A 27,973-nucleotide genomic window follows, 5' to 3' on the forward strand; every position below is an offset into this window, starting at 1 on the left:
AAGACACATGAACTACTGAAATTTCGAAACACTTATGATGTAATAAAGCCTCGTTTACTGAAATCACATGATTTTGCCGCTCCGAAAACAAAAGACCCGTAAAGCTTCGAAGCTTCACGAAGCAGTGTTTTGAAATCGCCCCTCACTAGATATTGTTGAATAAAGTCGCTATTTTTAATTTTTGGTGCACTAAAAATGTATTCTCGTCGCTTCACAACATTAAAGTTGAACCACTGTATTCACACGAACTGTTTTAAATATGTCTTTAGTAGCTTTCTGGGCACTGAAAAAGGAAACGATCTTGCTGGCAATGGAGACCTCACTGAGCCATTGGATTTTATCAAAAATATCTTAATTTGTGTTCTGAAGATGAACGAAGGTCTTACGGGTGTGGAACAACATGAGGAGGAGTAATTAATGACAGAACTTTCATTTTTTGGTGAACTAACCCTTTAAGGATCATGTAACACTGAAGACTGGAGTAATGATGCTGAAAATTCAGCTTTGCCATCACAGAAATAACTCACATTTTAAAATATATTAAAATAGAAAAGTTATTTTAAAATGTAGTAATAATTTACAATACTGTCTTTACTGTATTTTTGATCAAATAAATGCAGCCTTGATGAGCCAAGAGATGTGTGTGTGTGTGTATATATATATATATATATATATATATATAAAATTACCAGTATTACCAGTATATATGCAGCAGTATATTTTTATTAAATAATTTTTGAAATTACATTCTAGAGTTCAATCTAAAGTGAAAGCAGTCATATCTGACTGAACAAGCTTGTGTAACAACAATCAGCATTTGCTTAGATCATTAATTCGCCAACTGAACTCCACAAAACATCATTCTCCTCAAAGTTACCAGAGCAAATATTAACTGGCTATCAGTGTTTGATAAAGCTGTTTAATAAAGCTCATTCCTATAGCTTATAAACAAGATATCTGGAGTGAATCACCAAAACTGGATTTTCAAAAACTAATAATCTGCTAAAATGAAAAGAAATGGTGTGCTCTGATACATTTCTATTATATTTATTATTTATATTAAAAGACCTATCTACAAACTTTTCTCCATTGTATTAGATATTTCTAAAACCCAAAAGACAGAATTATTCAAGCTAATACAGGAAATTATAAAAGTGATTACTGGTAGTTTATCTCTCAGAATATGTTTCTCTCGTTATCACACTCAAGGCTCAAGGGAGTCTGGGCAAGAGCTGAGTGTAATGAGACAAAACGAGACTAATAAACACAGAACCAAGAGATGCGACAAATATGCACGTTATATAATTTTTAGTTCATTACTTGTTCTTTTTCAAAGTGTATGAGGCCGTTTCAGCTGTCATGCAGCTTCTATAAATCTCACTTTGAAAATGCTGCCTGTTTGTTCATTTAAGTAATATATAACACTTTATAAGATATAGTTGTTAGTACAAATTACCACACACTATTGTAAATTTGTTATTATTTTTATATATATCTTAAAATGCTCAACAAATACGTATGCATTATTTTATGTAAATTAAAAAAAAAAGAAAAAAAAAAAGCATATTATAGAATTTTACCTAGTAATAACATGGCCTATAATCAAACCTAAAAGCAAATTTATTTATTCAAATCAGTTTCATTGGAAAAGCATGCCTGTTGAGACATTTTTGTAAAATGAATTTACGTTGCTTCTTGCACATTTTGTTATATTTTAAAAGTGAAATGTCCAGTAGGTGGCGCTAAAACCATGTTTAGTTTTATCTGAAACAAACGTGAATGTGAATCTAATTACTTTAACATTTATTTATATATATTATATTAATATATTATATTAATTGTTATATGTATTGTGGCAGTTCAGAAATTACATGTCCTAACTGTGGAGCTTAAAAGGTTTCTCATGTTTGAAAATAACGTACCACCTACACTAAACCTAACCAATAGCGTTAACAAAAGCAAACGTGAGATCAAAACGCATTTGCTGAAGCAACTATGCCATTTTAGCTTGCTTCTACAACTTTTTTGAGCCGTTTTATCATCACTCGTGTTTTACAGGTACCTGTGTGGAAAGCTAAAGTGCAATTCTGTACCAGGTGAGCTACCAAGCAAGTTTACTATATCAGAAATATAATACATATTGAGCTGGGTATGTAATGCCAACATCAGAATGTATAAGTTTAGAAATCATGCACTATATATTAAAAGTGTTTTGAGGTCGTAACATAGTATTGTGCAGTGAAATGCTCAAAAATAAGTCTTTACTAATCGATAATATGCCCCTGTAATCATAATTTGTGTAAAAAAAGAATAAAAGTTGTTGGTATTTTACTGCCACTAGTGGTGAAAACAGCAGTGAATTGTATGTAAAGGTACAAAAATGTAGATAGAGGCACGTTTTTCCAATAAGCCATATTGCCTAAAAGCATTTTGAAACTTATCATAGATTTCTACAGACCAGTTTAAGACCAGCTTTTTCCAACTTCTTTAATAGCCCTACACCACTGAGCTTATTTAAGCTGATTGCTTTTAAGTCAAGGTCAAATGTTATAGTCCAGGTCCATCACAATCGAGTGGAAAATTCACCTTTGGCAGAAATGGCACGCCGCTGACACAATAAAGCTAAATTTCTCAGTCATGTATCTGTCACTTCAGTCCCACCACAACAACATCCCCTGTGCCCTCTGCAGGATTTAACAGAAGGAGGGGCACTTCCTTTTTCACAACGAGCCCCAGCCTCCACAGAAACCTTGCTGGAGATTATTCTCGTTGACAGCTCGCATTAGCAGATCAAAGGCAAACAGTTGGGCTACATTACTATTCCTTCTAATGTCTTCAGTCAGAGCAATCGTTTGGCACACCTTTAACATTTAATGCACGTAGGAGGCGGCCCACTTTCACCCACTCAGAGCTACAACCCATCATAACCACTACAGAGACTAAAAACAAGCTTTTAGATGACCAAAGTTTTGATTCAGCTTCAAAGAAAAAGGTAAAGTTGATCCTCAAAAGTGAAGTGCATAGTTTCTTCAAACCATCTGTTTGTCTAAACCAAGGGTTCTCAACTCAGGCCCTCGAGGTAGACTTTCCTGCAGAGTTTAGCTGTAACCTTGATCAACTAACCTTGATCAAACTCACCTACCTGTAACTTTCTTATAATCCTGAAGACCTTAGCTGTGTTCGGAATCGCCCCCTTTAGAAATTACTCCACTAATATAGTCCATTTGAAGGAGTGAATGAAAATGAGTAAGTGAATTCAGACACTGAGTGCGCCGGATGGGCTGCCGCTTTTACATAGTTTGTGCTTGCCCTTAGCAAACTGGCAGCTCCAGCAGTAATGAAAAGATTTATCTTGAACTCTGTCATGGAAACTAGCATCTATATACCTTAATTATAAATAAACCTTAATATACCTGAATGATATTATGCTGTAGCCACATTGGACCAGAGGTTTGGAAAATGGATGGATGATTCAGCTGCGGGCGCCATCTTTTGGCGAGACGTGGGAATTAATTCGGCATGACCCTCACAGTGCATTATGGGTATTCTCTAAATGTTGAGTGTACGGCTGCATCTGAAAACTGAAAAATGCTGCCTTCGGAAGACGCATTCCAAGGTAGGAAGGCACATCCAAATCTAATGTTAGCCTCACTTCCTGTCTCCTGAGATTATACCTTCATCTGATCAATTTTTGAAGGCAGCACAGATGTATCCTTCACTGCCTTAGATATCCCACAATCCTATGCATTCCATTCGGTGACAGTTGAGCTAGAAAAAGATAGATGGCGTCTGAAAGTTGCGGTTTCTGGTCAGTTTGTGTGTAAATTTATGTTTTTGACCAATATTTTCCACTTCTGATGTCATTTATAGTGAGAAATTACTGTAGTAATTAAATAGTTGTTTGGTTCTCACCAAAGTAGATCATTAAACTGTTACGCTGCCTCAGAAATCTGTCCAAAATCAGTTTCGTGAGGTATCTTCGTGCGCAAATTCTGCCTGCAGAGTCATAAGGCAGTGTGGCAGCAAGTCAACTTAAGTTTTCAAATGCAGCCTACATTAGTTGTACTCTTGTTATTGTGGTGCATTATGGGGTTAAATGAGTGCACTCGATATTGTCCAGTATGGTTTCGGACACCAATACAAATGGATGTCCTCTCAAATAGTGCCCTATTTAAGTGCATAGGGGGCGATTTTGGACACAGCCCTTGATTAGATTGTTCAGGTGTATTTGATTAGGATTTGAGCTAAACTCTGCAGAAAAGTGAACCAGAGTTGAGAATCTCTGTTCTAAACGATGGCAGATGGGGGTAGTGTATATTAAAAATGTTTGAAAACTACATTTTCTGCAAGACTTTGGTGATCTTGATCACGCAGAAATTACAAACTTCAAATTTAATATCAGGAAAGCATAAAATCCTTCATGTTCCTTTATGTAATTCAAAAAGGGAAGTAAAAACTGTCTAATGTTAATGTGAAGATGGATTGCACAGTGCAGTAGGTCTAGTACACAGTACAAAACCAATGTCCCCTTTTTTTCCCCTTTTGTTTAATCTGTGAGAGCCTTCCTCTCAATGGGCCAACCCTGGAGGAAATAGCATATTTATGAAACAAAACGAACAATTCAAAAGCAAATGCCATTGAGAAGCTAAAATACAATGTGAGCCCTTTCTAAATCTAGGCATGACAAACTGCATCAACTATAACATCAGTGGGAGTTTGCTGGAGATTTGAGCTGTCAGGGTTAATAAATGTCTCCTATCTAGGACAGGGCCATGTAAATGGAGCACAGAGGATGGTACAGGCTGGGACACGGTCCTCAGGGATGTCTGTGTTTTGGTGTGCGAGTGGGTGGACAGACCTGTGGCCTACAGGCGTGCAACTCACCCAAGTTCCATTTAAGCCCAGAAGTGGTGGTAAGACAAGGGCAGCCCACAGGAACCAGACTACACCATTTCCCCTCCAAGCCGGTGTTCACGTTCAGCCGGTGCTGCTTGCCCTGCAAGTGTGAGAAAAAGAGCAGGAGAAAGTGACAGAATGCAGGTGAGACTCTGTTTAAAAACTGTTTAAGGGCTGCCCTAAATGGTGGATGAGTTAAGAGAAATGCTGATTTATTTAATTCAAAACGAAAAAAATACCAATAACAATAGTTTAATTTTAATGAACTATTTTCTTCGGTATTTGAGTGAGCTATATTTTGTATTAAAGGGTTAGTTCACTTCTGAATTAAAATTTCCTGATAATTGACTCACCCCCATGTCATCCAAGATGTTCATGTCTATCTTTCTTCAGTCGAAAAGAAATTGAGGTTTTTGAGGAAAACATTCCAGGATTTTTCTCCATATAAAGGACTTTAGTGGGGTACAATAGGTTGAAGGTCCAAATTGCAGTTTCAATGCAGCTTCAAAGTGCTCTAGATCCTAGAAGAGGAATAAGGGTCTTATCTAGTGAAACGATTGGTCATTTTCTAAAAAAATAAATAAAAATGTATATACTTTTTAACCACAAATGCTCGTCGTGCACTGCTCTGCGATCCACACGCATGACCTTTGTAACGTGATTACGTCATGCGCGTGGATCGCAGAGCAGTGCAGTAGGCGGAAGTACTGATCCAGAATCTACAAAGCGAATGTGCAAAGATTAAGCTAAACGCCCTTTGCAAAAAAAAAGGTAAAACAATGATATCGGACGATTTTGAAGTTGGAGGAGAAAATTAGATGAAGTTTTTCGCCCTACCATGGTACTTCCGTCTACGTCACGCGTGACCTTTCAACATAATGCGTGCCGCATTGCAGAGCAGTGCAAGACGAGCATTTGCGGTTAAAAAGTATATAAATTTATTTAGTTTTTTTTTTTTGAAAATGACAAATCGTTTTGGTAGATAAGACCCTTATTCCTCGTCTGGGATCGCCTAGAGCCCTTTGAAGCTGCATTGAAACTGCAACCTGGTGAACCCCACTGAATCCACTATATGGAGAAAAGTCCTGGAATGTTTTCCTCAAAAACCTTAATTTTTTTTCGACTGAAGAAAGAAAGACACGAACATCTTGGATGACATGGGGGTGAGTAAATTATTAGGAAATTTTCATTCAGAAGTGAACTAATCCTTTAAGTTAATATATAAATCACTCACTTAAATGTTGAGTAATCAAAAAAAATGCTGAGACTTTCCTCAAAATATCTTCATATATATGCAATGGAACACAAAGGTCTGTTTGGTTACCAACATTCTTCAAAACACCCTTTCTTGTGTTCCACAGAAAAAAAAGTCAATCAAGTTTGAAACGACATGAGGGTGAGTAGACGATGGCACAATTTTCATTTTTTGGTGAACTACCCCTTTATATCTCTGTGTCGTCATCACACAAAGTTGTATAACTTCATAATATTTGGAAAAGTATGCTAGTCTATAGTAAGTGCCCTTTTTAAATCTTGAAAGCTCCTGTATCACAATCATTGTACCTAAATGGAATAGTGTGACCAGTACATTCTTTAAAAGCCCAACAACTTGACCACTCTTGACCAGCTGGTAGTTTTAGAATTCATTATTAGTGTAATATCATCTGATTAGAATGCCAAGAGAGACTTTAAATGCATAGATATAATCAAATTTCTCACCTGCAGAGGCACTGACAACCTAACATTTGCAATGCGGTTCTCAGCTCTCGCTTACAAACAACAGTCTAGTTCAATATTGTGATCATTTCAATTATCACATTTCTGAAGTGGTGTGTTGTTGTCTACATATGCACAGATGTACTTAAAAGTAAAAGCTTCCAAAATTGCAGATACTCTCGAAAATTGCTTGGATGTTCTAAGAACTATTCTGTAAGTCATAATTACCACTTATTTGACAAGTTAGATGCTATATATAAATGCAGGTGTTTTATTTTAATCTTAAAATGCGTTGGGCAAACTTCAAAGTTTGACTATTCAAAACTAATCTGATGTGTCTCTGAAAAGCCAAGAATAGCAGCAAATGAGTGCAGCACAGAACTGAATTCATGTTTTATAAGTCTGCTTTATGGGGGACTGAAACATTCAAGGACATTTTTATTTTTATATAGACTGAGATGCATTCATTTAAATTTCTGGCCCATTACAACAGCAGACAGATTAAGATTCTTACACTCATCTCAATGTCTTATATTCACTATGAGCCTCAGAGCTTGATTAAATGTGATACAGATTGTAAAGAAATGCAGCCAGAGCAATTCTGTAAGGTTTACTTATTAGTTGAACAAGATTACAATATCTTGCAAACTTAAAAACAAAGGCTTTGTTATTTTGCAAATATGAGCTGGTCTTTGTATTACCATCTCTAAAATATCATAAATTACACACACGCATCTCTCACATGCTTTTATTTGCTATATTTGGGTATAGTACTGAAAATGTTGACAATGCATCTTTCGTATTTTTAGCAGTAATTCAGAGCTGTGACCTTTTAAAAGTGCACAAACAGGAAACAACGGAGAAGAGGCAGCAAAGTGTCTCTGCAGTTGTTAATTGCCTAATATCACGATTGATCATTAAGTGCCGCAATCAGGATGTCAAAAGCACACAAGTGCAAACACTGATTAGCACATGCTAATGAGAGAGAGAAGTGTTTACCTCTTGGAGAAGGAAGGCCAGAGAACAGTCTTGTATAACCACCACAGGCAAATCCGTCATATTCTGGGCATGAAACAAGGTCTCTACTGTGGCCATGATCTGGTCGAAGCGGCCTCCAAGACCACCCAGGGTTACGATGGTGTCTATCTGCAAACAGATGAGTGATGAGTAAACAAATAAATTAGATGAATGAGTGATGTTCTTAAACTGTTGTTGCACAAACAACTGAAAGGATGTATACATTATTGTGGGAACAAAGCAGTAGATTTTTTTTTCATGCAACTTCTGGATAGATGTTCTTAAAGTGCTGTTGCACAAACAAATGAACAAACAAACAAACGACAAACAAACAAACAAATGAATTTGTGAGTGTGTAAGCAGTGGATATTGATTCTTTATGCAACCCCAGAATAAATGTCTTAAAAGTGCTATTGCACCAACAAACGAACAAACAAACAAATGAATGAACAAACAAACGACAAGACAAATCAGCGATTGAAGGAGCAAAGCAGTGGATTATGATTTATGTAACTCCAGAATAAATGTTCTTAAAGTGCTGTTGCACGAACAAATGAACAAACAAACAAATTAATAAATTAGTGAGTGTGAAAGCAATGGGTATTGATTTTTTATGAAATTTTTAAAGAACTTCAGAAGAAATGTTATAAAAGTGCTAAGTATACACACAAACAAACAATCAATGAATGGATGAATGAATGAATGAACAAACAGATGGACAAACAAATCAGCAATTGTGGGAGGAAAGCAGTAGATTTTTTTTTATGAAACTCAAGGATAAATATTTTTAAATTTCTGTTGCACAAACAAAGGAATAAACAAACAAACGAATGAATGAACAGACGAATGAGCAAATGAGTAAATAAATGAGGGATTGTGAGAGCAAAAAAAATTATATTCTTCTGCAACTTCAGAACAAAAGTTCTAAAACAAATGAACAACTGAACAAAGAAACAAACAAATGAATGAATCAACAAATTAATTAATAAATCATTAAATTAATAAATGAATCAACAAATTAATGAATGAATCAACAACTTAATGAATGAATCAACAAATGAATGAATGAATCAACAAACAAACAAATAAATGAATCAACTAATTAATGAATGAATCATTAAATTAATAAATTAATCAACTAATTAATGAATGAATCAACAACTTAATGAATGAATCAACAAATGAATGAATGAATGAATCAACAAATGAATGAATGAATCAACAAACAAAAACAAATAAATGAATCAACAAATTAATAAATTAATCAACTAATTAATGAATGAATTAACAACTTAATGAATGAATCAACAAATGAATGAACGAATCAACAAATAAACAAACAAACAAACAAACAAATGAACAAACAAATGAATGAATGAATGGACAAACAAATCAGCAATTGTGGGAGAAAAGCAGTGAATAAAGATTTTTTTTTTATAGAACTCAAGGATAAATATTTTTAAATTTCTGTTGCACAAAGGAATAAACAAACGAACAAATGAATAAATGAACAGATGAATGAACAAACAAGCAAATAAATGAGGGATTGTGGGAGCAAAAAATCATATTCTTATATGCAACTTCAGAACAAAAAAGTTCTAAAACAAATGAACAAACAACTGAACAAAGAAACAAACTGAACAAACAAAATGAATGAATCAATAAACAAATGAATGAATCAACAAATGAATGAATTAATCAAATAATTCATGAGCGAATCAACAAATAATTGAACAAATCAACAGATAAATGAACAAAAAAAATGAACAAATGGACAAACAAATCAGCAATTGTGGGAGAAAAGAAGTGGATAAAGATTTAAGCAACCCCCCCAAAAAATGTTTTAAAAGTGCTGTTGCACTAACAAATGAATGAACAAACAAATGAATGAATAAACGAATGGACAAAGCAATGGGTGAAGGTTATTTATGCAACTCCAGAATATATGTTTCAAAAGTGCTGCACCACCAACTAGTGAACAAACGAACAAACAACCAAATGAATGAACGAAAGTACAAACGAATGAGTGTTTGTGCGATGTAGACTCTGCAAGTCGAGAATAAATGTTCTGAAAGTGCTGTTGCAAATTTGCACCGTAGCTTTTTCCTTCCCACCGCAGCCAAAAATGATGTGCGTCTTCACTAAACAACAGAGTCATACATTATGGAAAGTATTCCGAGGGAACAGTGCGGACTGGAAAACGTTGACTTGGCAGAATGTCTTTGATATTTGCTCCCGGGACCATTTGTCTGACTGCTGCAATGTACCCATCACCCTGTGAGATCCAACAACTCTACGTGACAAAAAACTCTTTAAAATGCACAGAGGGTAATCAACACTTCACTGCCAGCCCCCACTGGCTCGTTTAAATAGCGGGACTTATGAGACATCTGACACATAAATTGTTCATGTTACAGTGCCTCTGTAATTATGTGGACTGATTGCAAAACTTTTTTAAAAAGCGAAGCAGAAATGATGATATGTTTGCAACTTGTACTTGGAGTCTGAGGTCAAAGTATATCTTCACATTACCTGCAAAGTCTAATACGGCAGTTCAAACTTTTCTCATGATGACAGCGCAAACTTTGAGTTTTAACCAAGCATAAATCAGAGACACCCAGAAGAAAAGCCATTTTTGTAATAATGGCATAATGTCTGGTCCACTTTGCAACTTATTCGGACCAAGAACTGCTCAATTAGACAGGATAAACTTGTAAAACAACCAACCACAGCATGTTCTTGCTGTTTTAGGTGTGCAACATGCATCAAACAGCATATTAATATCAGTGGGCTGAGACCACCAGATTGGGGTCAACACTTTCAAACAAGCAGATAAATAAATATTTCAAGCTGTAGTCATGTTTTAGACATTGAAAGACTGACAGAGAATCAAATTACCTCACTCGTTACCTCAGTGACCCTCAGCGCTAAGCTTATTCACTTCTAGAAGTGTTACGTGTCTTTTGTGAGAGCTTGAAGACACAAAAGGTAGCGCTGAGATACAGAGGTGAATATAAACACAATAGGAAGAAGCAAGAAGGCCATAGTATGCATGTAGATTGAGCTTGAGGCTCATATATTGGTAAAACTCTGGAGTGTCTGTGACGGTGATGGGCATCTCTGTGAGGACCAACAGACAGTCTGACAAGCCTGGAGCTCAGACTGGGGTTTAGAGGAGGAGCAGACAGACACACACACAATATCCATACAAAACCTCTCTGACAGCTCCTGGAGGATGTGAATTCACACTGAAGCTGAGGTGTGAGCTCACCTTTTATGTTTGACAGATAAAAAAAAAACAAAAAAAAAGTGAAAATGCAAACCACACTTCTTCCTACTCAGTTTTCACAATGAACTTGAGTTTCCACTTTTCTTTCCATTGTAATGTACTCATGTCAGTACTTAGAGTTTGTGTTTTACATATATTCCTGCACCCCAGCTTGGCAGCGCAACACACTTTGATTTGGAATCACAAAGGCCCAGTTTATATCTGGTAACAGTTAAATGTTTTCTGTGACCACTTGAGATTAGAAATTTTTTCAATTAGACATTTATTTTATGACTACATGCATCATTTACTACGTCAGTCTCCGTTTTGTTTTGAAAAGCTCATTGAAAAGTTTTTCTAAGCATCTGTACATCCCTTGTGAAAAAGAAGTGCACTTGAAATCTTAAAAGTTTATTTTACAAAAAACTGTACTTGCAGATAATATAATATTAATGAAAGAGAGTACACTTTTGTGACTATGTTGCATATCATGCACTTTGTAATAATGTCAAATTAAAATATTTACTTTAAAAGGTACACTATGTAACTTTTGGCGCACTAGAGGTCAATAAACAAAACTGCACGCATCTTGCAGAAGAACATTGTAGCCGAAGCTACTTCTCTTTGTTTATGTCTATGACATAGTTCGAATTTAAACACTTATTATAGGCACACCATAGGGTTTCAGGATAAGACAAAAACGTGGGTTGGAAGATGGATTCATGATGTACTCGCTCATTATATAAATTTTGAACAAAAAAAAAAATTACATAGCGTACCTTTAAAGTATATTTTAAAGCACATACTAAAGCACATGTAAATTACTTGATTAACTTTAACTGCAGTGTGTTATTTGACATTACATTTAAAGTTAATGTACTTTACTAAATTGCAATTTATATGAAATTACACATAAAGATGTACTTAAAGGGACAGTTCACCCAAAAATGTAAATTCTGTCATCATTTACTCACCCTTAAGTTGTTCCAAACCTGTATGAATTTATTTCTTCAAAATATCTTTCAGCAGAAGAAAGAAAGAGAATGCATTGATTTAAGACACTCAATTGCATGTTAATTGCAGTTGAAAGAATTTGAAAGAAATTCAATTATCATTTGCAATTATTGCAAATATTTTAGTTTAAATTTATATTAAATGTAATTAGATCAACTTTAGAGTGCTTAAGTAGGGCTTAAAGGGATAGTTCATTTCAGTTTTATTTTTTTATACTATGGAAGTCAACTTTTTGTTTACCCATATTCTTCAAAATATCTTCTTTTGTGTTCAGCAGAAGAAAGAAATTCATACGGGTTTGGAACAACTTGAGAGTGAGTAAACGATGACAGAATTTTCATTTTTGGGTGAACTATCCCTTTTTAAAGGGTTAGAATAAAATGAACATTTTCATAAAAATGAAAATTCTGTCATTAACTACTCACCCTCATGTTGTTCCAAACCCGTAAGACTTTCGTTCATCTCCGGAACACAAATAAAGATATTTTTGATGAAATCTGACAGCATTCTTTCTCTCCATAGACTGCATTCACAACTAGAACTTTGACGCTTCAAAAAGTTCATAAAGAGATTGTAAAACTAATCAAGTTTTGAGTAAAAACTAATTTAAAAAAGCTCAAAAAAACCTCTTCCGGAAGCAAAAAAACAAGTATGAACCTCATTGGTTACACAGCATGTTTGAGCTTCCATTTATTGTTGTGTCATTCAGGTTCGGTTGAGCATCTGTTTATGTTCGCTGATCAAGGTTTATATGTGAGTAAAAGCCTAAATTAAATCTGTTCATCATATAAAGTGATCGAGTCTCTTCATAAAATTTGGACTAAACCACTCAGTTCTCTTTATGAACTTTCTGAAGCGTCAAAGTTCTAGTTGTGAAGGCAGTCTATGGAGGGAAAGATCTTCATTTGTGTTCCAAAGATGAACAGAAGTCTTATGGGTTTGGATCATGAGGGTGAGTGACTAATGACAAAATTTTTATTTTTGGATGAACTAACCTTTTAAGCACTTAATAATGCAAATAATAATTGAATTTCATTCAAATGAATTTAGTTGCAATCAACATGCAATTAAGTGTCCTAAATCATTACATTCTGTTCGCACATAAGTACAGTATATGCTTTTAAAGTATACTCTTAGGTACTCTTTTTAAAAGTATGCTAAAGCGTACTTCTTTTTCACATGGGTAACTAAACTGAATATGGATATTTTTTTCCATTTCAGATATTTTTTTTTTTTAAAGCCACATGTAACTGACGAAATTTACCGCTTTTTTTTTTTTAGCACAGAAAAGAATGACCACTTGTGGTCTGATCACCTGAGATGGACGTTAATTCGAGGTGAAACGGGGTGAAGAAGTTGGGGAGCGGGTCTGGAGCATAAGAGAGAAACATCCAGACAGACTGACACAGAGAGATGAAGCTGAGGAGAGTCCAACCTGCAATTTCTGTGCTTTGATCTCCTCCACCATAATGGCCAAGCACTTAGTGAAGTCTGTCAGATCTTGGTCCGGCGTTTCCATTATCTTGCAGTTCTGGAGCAAAATAAGTAAAATTGGTAATAATAAGTAAAAGTCAGTATGTGTTTTTTTTTTGGTAAAAGTGTTTATGCATGTCCAAGTATGAATATCGTAATTGGTACACCAATTAGTCAATACCTTTTTTCACTATTTTTGCACATTTTATTTGCACACAGTCTAGTTATGTGTTAAGCACCATATTCGGCAAAGGATTTATGCAAATCAAGGAATGCAGTAAATGGTAATAAGCGTAATGTTAATTGCGGCATGCAAATAGCCCTGTTAATATGGCACAATCTGTAATGAGCCTAATTTACATCGACAGGAGGGAAAAAAAATCATGGTAACATTATTTACATACTCTCTGCACATTTATTACCTCGTAAAATATTATAGAAGGATGTTTGTGATTAAAAAAAAATGCATGTTTGGGCTGAAATACTGTGTAAAAAAAGTTTAGTGAAGTTACTCCTATTAAATCTTTTACACTGTTGACAAGCACTACAAAATATTTAAATATTTCAGAATTTGATGCGACCAACAAAATTAGATCAAGTATTTTTCCAATTCGTACGACCTCACTTATACAAATTCATTTGTTTTTTGCAAAATCGTATGTATTTTACGAGTTCGTATGAATTCGTACGAATGACCTACCCCTAACCCCGCCCCTAAACCTACCCATCACTGGGGTTTAGACAAAATTTGTACGAGTGACGTCGTTTGAATTCATACAAATTAGCCACCTCGTAAAATATGTACGAATTGGTCGTGAGATAGCGTTGGGGTTTTTTTTTTTTTATAAAAAAGGGGTTAAAGGGGAAAACACCAGCCTCTCTGATTGGAAAAAATGTTTAGAAACTTTAGAGTTGATACACTAGTACAGACTGCCTTCTCCAAACAAGCACCTCTTTGTCTGATCGCACTTTGTGTTTTGTAAATGGGATCTCTTGCTGTGGGAATACTTTGAGTGTCAGGAAGGGCAGAGGTGAACGTTGCTCGTTTCCAGTCTCAGTTCCCTCGAACGGCTGCATACACATGGCCGTCGCAGGTGACTTCTCAATCGCAGCAGGTACCGCAAAATCCCGCATCTAAACGTCAGTCGAGAAGCTTGTTTCTGTTGCGGCTTGATCTTTCCTTTATCCTCCACAGAGCATCACTCTGGTTTTTATTCCTTTTCAAACCCATTTAAATTCAGGCGTCATGGTCTGTCAAACTTTGGTTCCCCCAAAAGCTGCATACACCGGCTTAGGAATTACATAAAAATGCATGTATGCAGGATTATAACAATGCAAATAACCTCTGGTACTCATTACTTAGCAGATGGTTTTCATTCAAACTGATGTACAGAACACTAATTTCATAGACAGACCCACAGGAGAAGAGTGCAGTTAAGTGCTTTGCTCAAGGGCACAGTGGAGGCCTCTCTGTAACACTTCACTTCACAGGTTCACCAGCTTTGTTAAGAGCTTTAGCCACTAGACTGATACCACACCACACTGCACCTTTCCAGAATGACAGGAAGTCAGTGGTGTGAATCTGTGAAATCTACATGACTTGAGGAAGTGAGTGGCCGGGGGACATGGCTGGAAAGGACAAAATATGAATCTCAATCAGAAAGTGCTGTCAGCCCAAGTTTGTGTGCCAGATAAATAATATTGCAAAAGAGCTTACACATAGGCAGAGGGTGAACCAACTCTAGAGTAAGGCTAGATGCGATTCCTTCATAAAAACACATTTAAATAGAATGTCATAAAATAGTTACGTGTCGCCTATCAGCAACCTACAGATCCCAGCATAAACGCTCTTGTTATTAAAGTGGTTATGTTCACAAACCACTATAATTTGAACAGGCAAGCATACTGCATGCGTGATTTGGCATGGCAGCCAGTTCGAAAAATAAACAGCCTAACCATTGCCTTACCTAATGCAGCTAAACATACATTTTCTTCAAATTCTGAATGAATTATATAATCGCCATAAAAGCGCTCCCTTTATAATCACTAAGCTGTCGCTCATCTTAATTCATCGCAATCTCACAAAGTTCTGCTAATTGATTAAGCTGACTGTCAGTGAATCTTATCTTATTTAGCCTACATAATATCTACTCTTCTGTTACAAGTTAAATTAAAATGAGAGGATTTGAGTGTGCAGATCTCAGCACTGGACAAAAACACCAGCGTTTTGAGTGGTGAGGGGATTCTAACTTAAACACGTCTGATTGGCCAATGCGTTCAAGAAATCATCAGATACGTCTGTGATTTGCTATATTGCTCAACGCTGCAAAAATACCTATTAATATAAGTTTCGACGCTCATCTCAAGAGCACAATCACCAAATCTATTTGTTTATCAGTTTATGATGAGACAGAGTATTCGCGAGAGCGCAGAATTCAGTCAGATTTCCGAGTTCAGCTCGCGCACTAAACAAAACTCCAGCGTTTCAGCGCTGACTAATCTGAACTCTCCGATTGGCCATTGCAACTTTCAGCTCAACAGAATCGTTTGTGATTGGTTATAGTGCGCAACGCTGTAAAACATGGAAAAAGTATAATGCAACATGAGCAGATCTATATTCAATGCTGCAATCGACACTTTTCATTTCATTTTCACTTTATTACTAGATTTAGTTTAAATGTACAGGTGCATTTTTTTCCCCAAGCCCCCGTTAATTTTTGACCTGTGGCCAAGCCTTGCCTAGCCTTACACATGCTCCGTCTATGAGCTTACATTACTATTTAACATATTTTTATATCAGGACAAGCGGTTTGGAGAATTAATGGATATATGCCAGTGGTTTTCAAATTTTTTATGTCAAGGACACCCAAATATGATGCTATACATTTTAATGTACAAATACTTTGTACTATGTACAATACTCAATTATACTACATGAAGTGTGTGAAATTAAAAGACAATATGCTTCCAAAATTAAAGAATCACCTTATTCTCATTATCACCTTATTGTCTGAAGTTGAAGCAAATTAGTAAAGAAATTTCTGGAAATATTTGGAGAAATTGTGAACGAATCACAACTAATTTCATGATTTTCAACCAGTCTTAAAGACAGCAGAATAAAAAAGTAATCATATATATATTTTAAAATGTTTTAAGAATTATATATCATTTTCATAATTATTTATATTTATTATTTAATATATAAATTCATCATATTAACTTTGATAGCCCTAAAACACTTAAGCCTAAATTTGTATTCTTTTTCAAAAAAAAAAAAAAAAAAAAAAAAAAGTCCTCCTGGGTGTCCAAAGTTTGACCCGAACAATATTTAATACTAACATCTATATGGGAAGTATTGTATAATTATGCTCAGTCATATGGTTAATCATATAGTAAATTTGTATTACTGCATTGAGCATTTTAGCAACCATAATGTTGCTAGAATACCTTGAAATCATTTTGGGTCATGCCACCATCTTTAACTGTAACTATAGTAATGTTGATAAAGGAATAAACCCCAAAATAACAGAGAGATAGCAAGAATGAGTGAAAAAATTAAGAATGTGCAAACATAAAAAGAAAGTAAAAGAGACATCACCACAAAAGAGTCCCAGAGAGAGTAGGCTTACCTTTTCTGTGTAAAATGCCTTGACCTCTGGCAGGATCGAATCAAAGTCTCCATTTATGTAGTCTGGGAGAAAACTTCATGGGAAGAAAGAGAGAGAAACTGATGTGAGTGAGAGTGGGAGAAGAGGGTGATGGGTAAAAAGGCACAATTTGTGCAGCCATCGGATCCTTTATTCATGTGAAATGAAGGTGCGTCTCTGACACGGGCCATGGAAAGCTTCAGTGACAGGACCCCACTAGAGCCATTCAACGCCTGCCAGTCACAGCACTATCTGTCCCCAGACATGACAAAAGCGACACAGACAGCCTCTTGACACAGTGAGGGGTTGAGAGAATTGATGCACATTGCGCCGTTGCCGTATACCTCACCCCAAACTTTTGTAACATAGATTTACGATATATATGGAGGCAATGACAAGATTTTCTTCGCTCAGATGGGCAGAGTATTCATTTTGAGAAAGGCAGATTCATGTCGAGGCTTCTTTCGTTTTATTCCCTGAGAGAAGAAAGGCAGCGTGGGTATCGGTAGACATTAAAGCATAAAGACTCGATGTTACGATTTCACGGTCCGCCGGGCGGTGCATGTAGCCGCTGAATGAGCAGAGATGCACTGCCGAGCTGGTTTAAGAATAACACTGCAGCGGATTACAGGAGCACTATCTTCATCTCACGGCTGAATCTGAAGCCTGATGAGGAGAACACCGGCTGTGTTAAAAACATGTGTGAGGAACAAAGCCAGTCCAATGACACGAAATTGACATTAAGCTTGCTTAAGACAATCATCACTATTACTACTGCTCATATTTTATGAAATTAATTATTCATTTAGTCCTTTTAGTAATTGGAAAATAAGAAATTGAATTCTGTTTTTAATGACTTTTTAAAGAGGCAGCATAAATGGAATCCAATTCTTGGACTAAACTATATATTAAACAACAATACTAAACAAACATTTTATAATGTCACTGACAAAAACTATAATGTGCATCTTTAACTAAATGTCATGAACAACTAGTCAATAATGAAACTGATTTCCAAGATTTACACTGCCTGGCCAAAAAAAAAAAAAAAAAGTTGCTGTTTGGATTTTAATAGGCTAATACTTAAGAGTCTATGATTGGATCATTATTACAGTGATTATTATGTTTCTAGCATGTTACATATTTGGCAATGTTTTTTTTTTTTTATTTTTTTTTTAACCCTAACAGATAGAGTGTGTAGCTCTTCATTTCTTAACCATGTAGGAACACATCATGGCCATATTCCAGGATGATATTGCCAAGATTCTTTAGGGTTAAAGTTGTGAAAGAATGGTTCAGAGAGCATGAAGAATCATTTTCACACATGAATTGGCACCTCTAAGTCCTGACTTTAACCTCATTGTAAGTCTTTGGGATGTGCTGGAGTAGACTTTAAACAGTGCTCACCTCTTACATTGTCAATACCAGATCTTGACCAAAAATTGACGCACTTCTTGATGGAAATAAATGTTATGATGTTATTTCCATCAAGAGGTGCATCAATATTTGGTCAAAATCTTGTATTAGCTATGCAAGAGGTGAGCACTGTTTAAAGTCTACTCCAGCACATCACAAAAACTTTCAATTAAGCAAAGGTCAGGAGGTGGCAATTCATGTGTAAAAATGATTCTTCATGCTCCCTCCCAAACATTCTTTCACAATTTGAGCCTGATAAATCTTGCCATTGTCATCCTGGAATATGGCCATGATACGTCGTCCTATGGTTGTTTAAAGGCCGCGACACACCAACCCAACGTCAAAGAACTAGCGGCAACAAAAGCCAACGGTGTTGTCGCCTCACGTTGGCTGCGTCGGGGAAAAAATATGTGCTTGAACACACGGAAAGAACTTCATCTGACTGTCAACTAGCACACGCGTTCTGCGCCTGCGTATAAAGGAGATAACTGTCTATTTAAGCAGATATATTTGTCTATATTTGTCATTCAAAAAGGGAAAGCGAAACTAGACTGCATGTATACAAACCACAAAGAAAGCAGCGCTTGCTTACCGTTTTGAATATCAATCATGCTGATCACGTTCTTTATTCCACTCCGCTCATGTTATTATGACAATATTCGTGCATTCGAGTGCTCAGGTAAGATGACGTAAAATTAGAACAACCTTCTGTCTGTGCCGTCATGACTTATTTGCTTGCTTTCATAACTTTTGCTTATATTCTCGTGAACTGACTCGTTTGCTATACTGAACAGCCAATCAGAGTTCTCTCTTTCTCCGACGGCCCGACGCCGATTCAACGTGTTGAATCGGCCGGAAAAAAGCCAACGAGGACCAACTTCAGCCGACGGTGTGGAACACACTAAGAAAACTTAGTTGGCCGATGCACAAAAACTGCCCGACGGCCGACCGTCGGCTTGGTGTGTTCTGGGCTTAAGAAGTGAAAAGCTACACACTCCATCTTTTAGAGTTAACAGAACCGTAGCCAAACATACAACATGCTAGAAACATAATAATTAATGTAATAATGATCCATTCATAGACTCTTAAGTATTTGCCTTTTAAAATCCAAAATTCTTTTTTTTTTGGCCGGGCAAGTGTATGTGTTTGATTCACTAAAAAGAACTGATTCAATTGAATCATTCATTCAAAGATCAGAAAATTGGTTGTACTGTATCTGTTTGATTCACTAAAAAACTAAACACTCACAAGAGTCATTTTTCTTAGAGTTGGACTACAATTGTTGTGCTGTATGTGTTTGATTCATTAAAAAGAACTGATTCAATAGAATCATTCATTCAGAATCAGAACACTGGTTGCACTGTATCTGTTTGATTCACTAAAAAAATTACTCACAAGAGTCATTCGTTCAGGATTTGGACTACACAGCATACACTGCATGTGTTTGGTTCACTAAAACAAACTGGCTCATTAGAGCCATTAGTTTGAAAATCAGACTACACTAGCTGTGCGGTATGTTTTTGAATCACTGAAAAGAACAGGATCATTAGATATATTTGTTAGTGAATTGGAGTACACTACACACTATGTTTTTTATTCACTAAAAAGAACGGGATAATAAGAGTCATTTATTATTAGACTACACTGATCACGCATCTACTTTGCGTTGTAGATTCAGTAGCACTGTTACATCGTCATTAAGTAGTTCAGGAAACTCTGGCAGACTATTTTAATAGAACATTCTGTCCATAATGGTGAAAAAAATGTGAAAACCTTTAATGGAACCATTAAATGTAAATCTAAAGTGATCAAGCATATTACATCATGTTAAGATTCAACATAGTTATAATTTGTGCACCTACTAATTGTAATATAAGCCCGTATTAATCTTTCTGCTAAAAAAGTTGGATCATTTAGAACACTCCTGGCTTTGATCCAGGGTTCAATGTGCGAGAAAAAGCAATTCAAAGCAATGAACAGTTTTAAAGTTTCCTGTTGTCTGCGCTCCAACAGACTCTCCGTTAAACAGGAAACCATAAATAACCCTCAGTAGTGACAGTTCTGCGGCCACATTAAGGTGAAGCTAAATGAAACCTTTCCTTTTGACATTTTATCAGCAAAACAGCTCTTCCCACCGCAGAGCTCAAATTGGAGGCAAAATACACCTCTTTTACATTCAAATTAAAGTGTCACTTAAAGTTAATCGTAACGCAGGGACTATACCTCGTTGGAAAAGAACTCGATTTGGACCGGCACAGAGAAAATTAGAATTAAGAATTGAAGTAATTCCAGAAGGTCAAGACCAACGCCAATGGGAGAACCTGAGATCAGACACTCTGTCACATCAGATGCTTCATTCATTTTGTCACAGCCCAAAGAGGCAAGACAGACAGACGAGATCACAGTTATTGCGCTGGCTTCCTTGTTTTTTCCTTGTTATGCACTCTAAAATAACATCAATGAGGATGTGGGGAGGTGAAAATCAGGCTCCCAAGTGACATTCAAGAAAAAAAACTGAAAATTGGGCTCCCAAGTGATATTCAAGAACAAAACTACATGCAAATCCTTAAACGTCTTGTATTTTGATGCAGCCTCTCTTTGCTAATAAGCGATGTGACTGTTCATCAACAGGGGAGCTTCGTATTGGCTTCATTTCGCGCAGCACAAATTTCGCTCTATTTTTTACGTCAATAAGCCCACTCAGGACTTAAATAACAGATCGCCTGCTTTATGCCTGGCAGTTTCACACACCCCTCAGAGGACCCCTCAAGAGACCTCTTCAGCTGTTGCTTCATTACAGGCAGTCTGGTCGAATCATAAAGTCGCCCCTCCTGAGTGGATCATCTGAACAGACGATCAGCTTTTGATTATGCCTCAGAGTTCATTTTCGACTCCTTCATAATCAGCAAAGGTCACACAAGTACTTTTGAATAACTACAGCCGCACAACAAGTACCGAGCTGAAGTACTGTACATTACTGTGCATCCGTAGATGACGTACACCGTGTCAAGAATAAGCATACTGAACTTCCCTGCTTTATATTATGCATAGTCACAGTAGTGGTTTTTGAAACTTTTTTAGTAAGCATTATTACTTTCACATGTGGACAGGCTAGCCAATCATAACAGCAGTAATTTACATATAGAAGTAAAAAAAAAAAAAAAAAAAAAAAAAAAAAAGACCATTTAATTGTAAGAGAAAATAGTCCTGTAGTGCTAAATCACAATACTAACATTATAAATGGGCTATAAGAGGAAAATAAAATGTTATAAAATATTACAAGAAATATAGAACTCGTTACAGAAATATACAGATAAAAAGTTTGCGGTTTTTCTAATGTTTTATGGGTGAGAATCATCTTTTATTCTCAACCAGGCTGCATTTATTTAATTAAAAATACATTACAAACAGAAATATTGTGAAATATTATCATAATTTAAAATAACAGTTTTCTGTTTGAATATATTTTAAAATGTCATTTATTCCTGTGGTGGCAAAGCTGAATTTTCAGCATCAGTCTTCAGTGTCACATGATCCTTCAGAAATCATTCTAACATGGTGATTTGGTGCTTAATTTCTTCTTATTATCAATGTTGAAAATAGTTGTGCTGCTTAATATTATTTGGGCAATGTGATACATTTTTAGGATTCATTAATGAACAGAATGTTCATAAGAACAGCTTTTGTACGAATGTAAATATATCTTTAATGTCACTTTTGATCAATTTAATGCTTTCTTGCTGAATAAAAGTATTAATTTCTTTCAGAAAAACACAAATATATAATATAAATAATATGTTTATATAATTTTTATAATAAAAATCTTTAAAAAAAAAAGTTTTGAAAGTAAATATGCTGATTATTTATATTTGGGAAAAAAATAAATCATTTATCATTTACTATCATGTACTACTGAAAATAGTACCATAGCAATTAAACTTGTCTGTCTCTGAGCTAAACATAAAAACAGTAGCGGTTTTAGGAGAAATGTATTAATATACCAATCTAACAGCTAATAAGACATCTGAACATTGGAAGATTACCCAGAAAGCAATTACTGTTGATAATCCAGCCAGTCTGGGACTAGAAACCTGTTCCATAATAATGGCCAATATCATCTGCAAATGGCAGAATAAACCATAGTATGTTTCATGATCTCCAAGCAATAGCGTGTTCACTGTTTCAGTTCAAATAAAGCTGAGCTTTCTAAACTAATCAAAATGTACCAGGAAAGGTCAATGCAGTAATTACATTTAAGGCACTGTGAGATAATAACAGGATATGTCTTGATCTGGGCACCAGCTCCTCTGAAGATTTCCCTCCCTGTCAGCTCCTGTTTGCACAGGGAGATTAAAAATGAATAATCACTGTGGATGCATGTAATTAGGCAAGGCCAGAGGTCTGCCAGACATATGAAATGTGTTCTGGTCCTGCATCAAAAAGACTTCTGGGAATGATCGCTGGTCTAAACCAATCAGCTTTTGCCCACAAATAAGTATAAAACAACAAGATACCACAATGTGCAGACCGATTTGCAAGTATCATTAGTTACACACTGTAGGTTTTGGTCAACTCTGCAATTTTCAATTAAAGGGATAGTTCACTTCATTATTTATGCACCCTCATAACTTTTCAACATAATGAAGGCTATACGATAGCTCTTTGTTAGACCACAATTTAAGTTTTTATTAATTGATGATCCTATCCTCAATAAGCTGGGATCACTGGCAAGTGAGTTGAACTAAATCATTGGCTGGTTTTGTGAACTGGATTAACCAATTGACTAAAGAGATCTGAATGATTCAGGCTGGTTTTGTGAACTGAAACAAAACATTTATTTAAAAGATCTGAATCATTTAGACCATTTTTGTGAACTGAATTAATCGAAAAGATTTGAATTATTCAAACCAGTTTTATGAACTGGATCAACTGATTCATTACAAAGATCTGAATCATTCAGATTAGATTTGTGAATCGAATAAACCAATTCATTGCAAAGATCTGAATCTTTCAGACCATTTTTGTGAACTGAATCAACCAATGCATTGAAAATACTGGAATCATTCAGACCATTTTTTTCAAACTGAATTAACCAATTTTGAATTATTAAAGGAACACTCCACTTTTTTTGAAAATAGGCTCATTTTCCAACTCCCCTAGAGTTAAACAGTTGAGTTTTACCGTTTTCGAATCCATTCAGCCGATCTCCGGGTCTGGCGGTACCACTTTTAGCATAGCTTAGCATAGTTCATTGAATCTGATTAGACCGTTAGCATCTCGTTAAAAAATGACCAAAGAGTTTCAATATTTTTCCTATTTAAAACTTGACTCTTCTGTAGTTACATTGTGTACTAAGACCGAAGGAAAATTAAAAGTTGCCATTTTCTAGGCCGATATGGCTAGGAACTATACTCTCATTCCGGCGTAATAATCAAGGAACTTTGCTGCCGTAACATGGGTGCAGCAGGCGCAATGATATTACGCAGCGCCAATGAACTATGCTAAGCTATGCTAAAAGTGGTACCGCCAGACCCGGAGATCGGCTGAATGGATTCGAAAACGGTAAAACTCAACTGTTTAACTCTAGGGGAGCTGGAAAATGAGCCTATTTTCAAAAAAAGTGGAGTGTTCCTTTAAGATCAATTTTGTGAACTGGACCAACTGATTCATTACAAATATCTGAATCATTTAGACTGGTTTTATGAACTGGATCAACTGATTTACTTGAAGATCTGATTAATTTAAAATGATTTTATGAACCGAATCAATCAATTCATTAAAAGAAAAAAATAATTATTCAAATCAGTTTTGTGAACTGAATCAACCAATTCATTTAAAAAATCTGAATCATTCAGACCAATTTTTCAAACTGAATGAACCAATTATTTGAATTATTAAGATCAGTTTGTGCACTGGGTCAACTGATTCATTACAAAGATCTGAATCATTCAAGGGTGTGTTTCCCAAAGCGAACTATGGTCGCAAGTTCCGTCATTACCAATAGAGTTCAATGGGACTTACGACCATAGTTGGCTAACAATGCTTTCAGGAAACGCACCCCAGACTGATTTTACGAACTGGATCAACTGATTCACTTGATTCACTTGAAGATCTGATTTATTCACAGTTACTTTGTGAAGTGAATCAACCAATTCATTGAAAAGATTTTTAATTATTCAGATCAGTTTTGAAATGAATCAAACAAATAATTGAAAAGACCTAAATTATGTATACTGGTATGGAATTACATGAGGGTAAGTACATTACAGAAGTATCATTTTTGGAAAAACTATCCCTTTAATTCCTTCAAAAATGTTAATTCCTTAATTTCATCAAAGGAGAACTAAAAAAGCACTGCGTCTGTTGATGATATTCATCTCCAAATATGGAATATTTTGCTTGTTGCTCAGACCCAATTAATTTCCAGCAAGTAGATATTCCCTAATGACACCGCATATGGCTAACTGTCTGGAGAAGGCTTCTATACTCCGTTCTGGCAGCTCTGAATAAAATCTACAGATGACAACAAAAGCATACGGAGTAAAGCAATGACAGGTACAAGAGAATTGATGGATGTGACATGGAACAGGGCCTGCTGTATGTGTGCATTCAAAAGATATTGTTTATTTTTTGGAACGTCCTTTGAGGTGTCTTTGGCAGTGCTGCTGCAAACTGATAAGCTCAAAACAACAAGCTTCTGACGATCGCAGTCGAAACATACTTTACTGGCAGTGCGCTGAATGGATCATTAGCTCCCTACGAAGACATTCTAACTCTCTTAAATATGCCTGCCATCACAATAAACCAGCTGTTTTGAAGCAGCAGCTCAGTTTATTGTATGTGGCTTAATATATGTCTATATTATTTTCTCATTTGCTGTGTTTTCAATCTTATTTGAATAATTTTACTGGCTCCAGCTTCTTAAAAACAATATCATGTTTATCAATTTCAGATTTAAAGAAGTGCACTTGTCATGTTGCTTGTTTTCAGTAATTAAAAGATTTTAACAATCATTGTGATGCCGTAAAAAGACAGTGGCTATTTTTACGTAAAAAAAAAAAAAAAAAAATGTGTTAATCCGAATCAATTCAATCTGATTCAAGATTCAGAATTTACTATTTTCTTTTGTTTCATGCTGCTAACTTTAATTAAGCTCTATCGACAACACTTGTCTCTCCTATCCTTTAAAAAACGCACAAATCTGGGTTACATAAAAAGCACTTAAAATGGAAGTGAACAGGGCCAGCCCGTAAACATTAAAATACTCACTGTTTCAAAAGTATACATAAACAATATGCGCATTAACATGATTTTAGTGCATTGCTTACTAACATTTTCTGTGTGAATCCAATTGTACAAGTTCATTGCCATTACACCATAACACTAAAACCCTAAAATTACCTTAAAAAATACAAAAACTACTTTATAGCTAACATAATACACAAGCTTTAACAAATAGTTAATGTAGTGTGCTTTAATTAAATTATAACCTTCACATTTCTGCTTTTTAATCTCCCAAAATCAGCCTCATACAGTAAATTCCTCACTTTATTTTTTTTGCTTTTTGCAAATTAAACAGGGGGAAAGTCTAAATTACTTTTTGCTGTAATTTACATTAAACCACAAATGCTGTTGATTAAGCTTAAATGGTTAGTTCACCCAAAAATGAAAAAAAAAAAAAATATATATATTTTTCTTACAAAACCGCATCCTTCGCTTCAGAAGGTCTTTATTAACACTCTGGAGCCGTATGGATTACTTTTATGATGGATGGATGTGCTTTTTTGGGCTTCAAAATATCGGTTGTACTATTTACTCCCATTATAAAGCTTGGAGGAGCCAGAATATTTTTTAATATAACTCCCAATGTGTTTGACTGAAAGAAGAAAGTCATATATACCTAGGATGGCTTGAGGTTGAGTAAATTATGGGATCATTTTCATTTTTGGGTGAACTAACCCTTTAACTTGTACTGAACTTGGATGTTCCTTTAACAAAAGACAAAAATTGTCTCAAAATTCATAATCTTTCCAAATGTAAAGACACCAAAGGTACCAAAATAGTCCATACGACTCATACACTATATAACTAGTCAATGCCTTTTATTCTTTTATAGTGTTTTTTTGTTCTTTTTGGAGCTTGACAACTAAACATTCTTTTTCAAAGTGCCAAAATAACAACATAGGAGTTTGGAGGGTGAGTAAGTAATGACAGAATTTTAATTTTTGGACTAACTATCCCTTTAAATAAACAAATGCTCCAGTATGTGTTAAGTCCCATCACTCAGTTGTGATTTCTGTGCTTGGAGAGTCTGATATTCAGCTTTATTTTTAGGTGGTAGGATGAGAAGTGGACCCAAAAGAAAACAATTGAAAACCGCTCAGGAGAGGAGAGAAGAACCCAATTTGGAGGCCTGGAGATGAATCTGGCCTGTCAGCCACTGACAAAAGGTGATGGATTAGGAGTTAAGTCCTTTGAAAGCACTCTGGCAAGCAGGATACTCCTGAGGCCTCCTACAAGTCCAGCAGTTCTGAGAATGAACATGTGCAATGACACCAAAACCTTGACATCACCAGATCCATCTCTGCCCTCCGAGTCAATAGTGATGGGAGCCAAAATAGGTTCTCACCTCTCACGGCGACCCTCTGTGAGCCGGTACAGATGATTGGCACCTCCGTCAGCACATGCCCGGATCTTGGCTGAAACGGCAAAAAAGAAACAGGAGGTGCTTAGATGAATCCTTGATCGGCTTCATTACAACTCAGATCTCGAAGCAAAAATGAGTGAAGAGATAAATATCATTGAAATCACATTATATGGCTATACGTTTGAAGCCATTTCAGAGCCCATCTCGGTAACTGCTGACATGCTGAAATGAAAACAAATAGATTATTCTAGATCATGGCCAGGCTGACAGTAATGGCTCCCTTGTGCCTTTCGCGAAAGCACTAATCATTTCAGGATGAAGGTCAGTCTGTCCTGTCAGGATCATCATCGATTCTGATAAGCATGGTGAGACTTGTCATTTTCAAGGTAAGGCCAGTGGGAAGCTAAATCCAGTTAAACATGCCACTGATTTTGACAAGGGATGTGACAGCCAAATCTACATAATAAATCTTGATCTGTGTAATACATCATATGTCATATATTGATGTCTTTATATATTACCTTTGTTATGAAAATGTGTATAAATAAACATGAAAAATATTTAAAAGTTCTGTATTATAAGACTTAATCTGATTTTCATTGTAGGCCTATATATAAATGTATAATGCAATACAATAAACTATATATATATATATATATATATATATATATATATATAATTATAAAAAAATAATTTTTTATATTTATATTATAAATTATAATTTAAATACAATATAATAAATATATAAAAACATAATTGGTATATTTATTACATACAAATAAATAAATAAATAAATAAATAAATAAATAGCTTAAAATTATGAAGATATACCACATAAAATGTGCATAAAGCATATTCATAAAGCATATATATTTATAT

At 35.4% G+C, this 27,973-nt stretch overlaps 1 protein-coding gene across 1 annotated transcript in view; it reads right to left on the reverse strand.

Moving 5' to 3' along the window:
- tpk1 (thiamin pyrophosphokinase 1) overlaps positions 1–27,973 on the reverse strand; it is a 73,573-nt gene that overhangs the window by 26,172 nt on the left and 19,428 nt on the right. The window contains exons 4-8 of the mRNA XM_051881788.1: positions 27,077–27,146; positions 17,014–17,086; positions 13,347–13,442; positions 7,612–7,758; positions 4,885–4,996 (exon numbers count right to left, since the gene is read on the reverse strand). Of these exons, the coding sequence (XP_051737748.1) occupies positions 4,885–4,996; positions 7,612–7,758; positions 13,347–13,442; positions 17,014–17,086; positions 27,077–27,146 (498 nt within the window). The remainder of the gene's footprint in view (positions 1–4,884; positions 4,997–7,611; positions 7,759–13,346; positions 13,443–17,013; positions 17,087–27,076; positions 27,147–27,973) is intronic.

This window comes from Ctenopharyngodon idella, chromosome 23, assembly GCF_019924925.1.
Source record: "Ctenopharyngodon idella isolate HZGC_01 chromosome 23, HZGC01, whole genome shotgun sequence".
NCBI classification, from domain to species: Eukaryota; Metazoa; Chordata; class Actinopteri; order Cypriniformes; family Xenocyprididae; genus Ctenopharyngodon; species Ctenopharyngodon idella.